This window comes from Cynara cardunculus, unplaced genomic scaffold (genome assembly GCF_001531365.2).
Source record: "Cynara cardunculus var. scolymus isolate 2C unplaced genomic scaffold, CcrdV1 Un_Scaffold_11193, whole genome shotgun sequence".
In the NCBI taxonomy this organism is placed as follows: Eukaryota; Viridiplantae; Streptophyta; class Magnoliopsida; order Asterales; family Asteraceae; genus Cynara; species Cynara cardunculus.
The window spans coordinates 1-3191 of NW_020206495.1; the positions used below are offsets into that span (position 1 = coordinate 1).

The 3191-nt window shown below is 35.5% G+C and overlaps 1 protein-coding gene across 1 annotated transcript; it reads right to left on the reverse strand.

The window, feature by feature from the left end:
* Nucleotides 1-8: 8 nt before the first annotated feature.
* On the reverse strand, nt 9-3184 carry LOC112505454 (TMV resistance protein N-like; the record flags this gene model as incomplete). The annotated part of the gene is made up of 5 exons (XM_025109361.1): nt 9-593; nt 734-961; nt 1249-1344; nt 1446-2550; nt 2817-3184. Coding segments are annotated over 5 exons (2382 nt in total), but the record flags the coding sequence as incomplete, so codon positions are not given.
* Nucleotides 3185-3191: the final 7 nt, after the last annotated feature.

Consider the following 3191-nt stretch of genomic DNA (forward strand, 5'->3'; position numbering starts at 1 on the left):
ATATGTCCCAAATCTGCTTCATCAGATTTGGCTATTGGTACCAATTTGATAAAGCCTTCAATTTCGGACAAATTAATACAACCTTCGTAGCCAAACTCTTGCAATGTGAATTTATGTGATTCAAAGGTTACCTTCTCCAGTGACGTACAATAATATATGTACAATTCTGCCAGTGTACTTGGGAGATATAACGATTCAAGTCTAGAGGACAAGCTCAAGTCAAGGATTCGAAGATTTTTTAGATGATTGTAAGAAGGCAGGACTTTCAACATACTGTTGCCTAGATCCAAGTATTGCAAAAATGAATGATCACTGAAACTAAGAGTAGAATCATTGTAATGATCAAAATTGCAGTCCTTGAGGAATAAACGCACTAATGAGCATGGCAACAAAAAGGAACTTTGCAGCCTTTCACACCCTCTCATATCCAATAGCTCAAGACTAGTAAGGTCTTTAATGGTTTTACAAACACAATGCAACATGTGACAGTTCCAAAGAATCAAACTCTCAAGATTAGGAAGTCGGGAGATGTTGTGAATTCTATTTAGATATCTGGAGCTTTTAAGATTTAGAATCTTGAGTGACTGAAGAACCTGCAAAAAGAAAATATATATATATATATATATATTAAAAAAAGATTTACATGGCATTGCACATATTCATAAAGACAATAAAAAAACTGAGAAGCCAAAGGCCGAGCAATAAAATTTAAAGAGGATATGCAGCCCCCTACCATGGGTGGTTCAAATTCTTCCAAGCAGCTATAGCTCATATCTAAAGCGACCATGTTGCCCATGCACAGGTGGGCAGGCATGGATCTTTCGTTGAATCCAACCCAACAGAGCCATCTCAATTTTTTAGCAAAATCCCTGGTGAATTGTTTGAATTGCACAAAATTGATCTGGAGCAATTCTAGTTGATCCATCTCTTGAAGTTGATAAGGCAAAAAACATGACTGCAACTGCAAATTTAACGTGAAAAGTGTTGGTATGTTTTCCTCATATATATATAGAAGAAATCTAGGCACAAAGATGCCTCAAGTAAACAATACCTAAAAGTAAAAGAGTGAATTAGAAATTTATCCATATTTTTAATTATTTTCATTGTAATAAAACCAATCTTATTTGCAAAAAGTACATATATATATAGAAGAATACAAACATGTTTTAATGAAAAAAGATTACATAACGTGTTCCAACCTTGCATTTCTCAACCATTAATTGGTCTTGGATTGTTAAACAACCATACCTCTTTTATATGTTTCCTTATGAGTTCATTATTGAATCCATCCTTTTCCATCAGCATATGAATGTCAAGTGCCAAACCTCTCATTCTTCTTGCTCTCTAAACAGTAGAAGAGTGAAATAATAGAGTCTTGATTAGATGAAATATGAGGCGGGAAAGGGTACTAACTTAATTAAACATACAAGTAAGAAGCATCTTGCCTTTCCATTTCTCAACATTTCATATGAGTCCTCATTGCGCCAAACTCTACTACGTTCTGCAATTACCTGTGATTCTTGTTTGACTATGCTTCTTCCCATATCTTGAAGCAATATATGCATCATCAGTTTATTGTTTGGTGTAACATAAAGAAGGCTTCTCTTGGTCAGGGTTTCGATTCTAGATTCTGCAGAGTAATCAGGCTCTAATATGGTTACCACATAATCCTTGTCCATGCCAACAAAGAAACAAGCAATATGCAAAAACAATTCTCTGTCAGAGTTAAATGGTAACAGGTCATAGCTCCTTTTAAGTACACTGTAAATACTGTGAGGAGTATCTTTTTCCAGTAAATTTAGTGCACTTCTCCAAGATGAGAAGCTATTATGTTCTGACATAGAGGAACCCCAAACTTCAAGAGCCAACGGATGCCCTTTACAATACTGTACTACCTTTTTTGCAAACTCCTCGTATTGTATCTCAGGAATTTTGGATCCAAAGGCATGAAGACTTAAAAGCTCTAGTGACTCGCCATCATCCAACAATTTCATTCTGTACTTATGATACCTCCTAGAATATTTGGACTTTAACCATGTACCTATGTTATGGTCTCTAGTTGTTATTATAATCTTGCTTGCTTTGTTAATATTCCCAGTTCCAAGTAAAGTTACCAATTGGCTCGATTCAACGATGTCATCGAGAACAATTAGTGCCTTCTTTGTTCGTAAGACTTCTTCAATCTTATACGTACCCTGACAAACACTTGGTATTCTTCTGTTCTTTCCCCCTAATATATCTTTGAGAAGTTCTTCTTGTACCTCAAGCAAATCATGCCTTTCTTTACATCTACTACCAATGCATTCAACAATACTGATGTTCTCAAAGTTTTGCCAATTGGAATAGACAATGTACTGGGCCAATGTCAACTTGCCACTTCCTCCCATGCCACAAATTGCTAAAAAGTTGGCATGGGGTTGTAATAACCAAGAATTGATCTCTTGAAATCGAGCATCCATCCCAATTAGATTGGGTGGAAGATAAATTTGTCTGCGATCAAGTTTATTGTAAACAGTGTCAACAATATCTTTCAAAAATTCCACCTCATGCCTGTAACAAACCAAGAAAAATGAGGAAGTTAAAAAGATGGCATTGAGGGATTTTTTATAAAGTTAGATGTAAATAACATCGTTCCAAGTATAAAGTACAATCTACCAATATAGTCAAGGGTTAAACACTAGTATCATTACTTGGAGGCCCATAGGTTGATTTAGAGTTGGAAAAGAGTTTAAAATTCTGTTTTTTTTTGTTAGATTGCAATGGGATCTATTAAAATGTACTTCAGTAACGATTAAAAGCAAGAACATAAAACATACCCAGAAAGAATCAAACCAGTGATATTAGCAACCTTCCTGAGGGCTATCTTCCATCGTTGCACGTTATCATATGTCCACCTTGGAGATGTTCTGACTTTTATATGGAAAGATGTATTTTGATTCCTCACATCTGTGGGGTTAACGTGATAAAAAACTGGTAGAACAAAATGATTGTTCTCACTCCTTTGCAAGAGAATCAACGAAAGCTCATCAAGGCACCATGTAGAAGTTGCATAGTTTTTTGAGATCACAATTATTGAAGCCTTTGATGCTTTGATTGCTTTCTTGATTTCCGGCTTTAGTTCTTCACCTCTATCAATATCATCACTATCCCTAAAAGCATGAATTCCAGCTTGTTTTAGTGCGTTGTAAAGA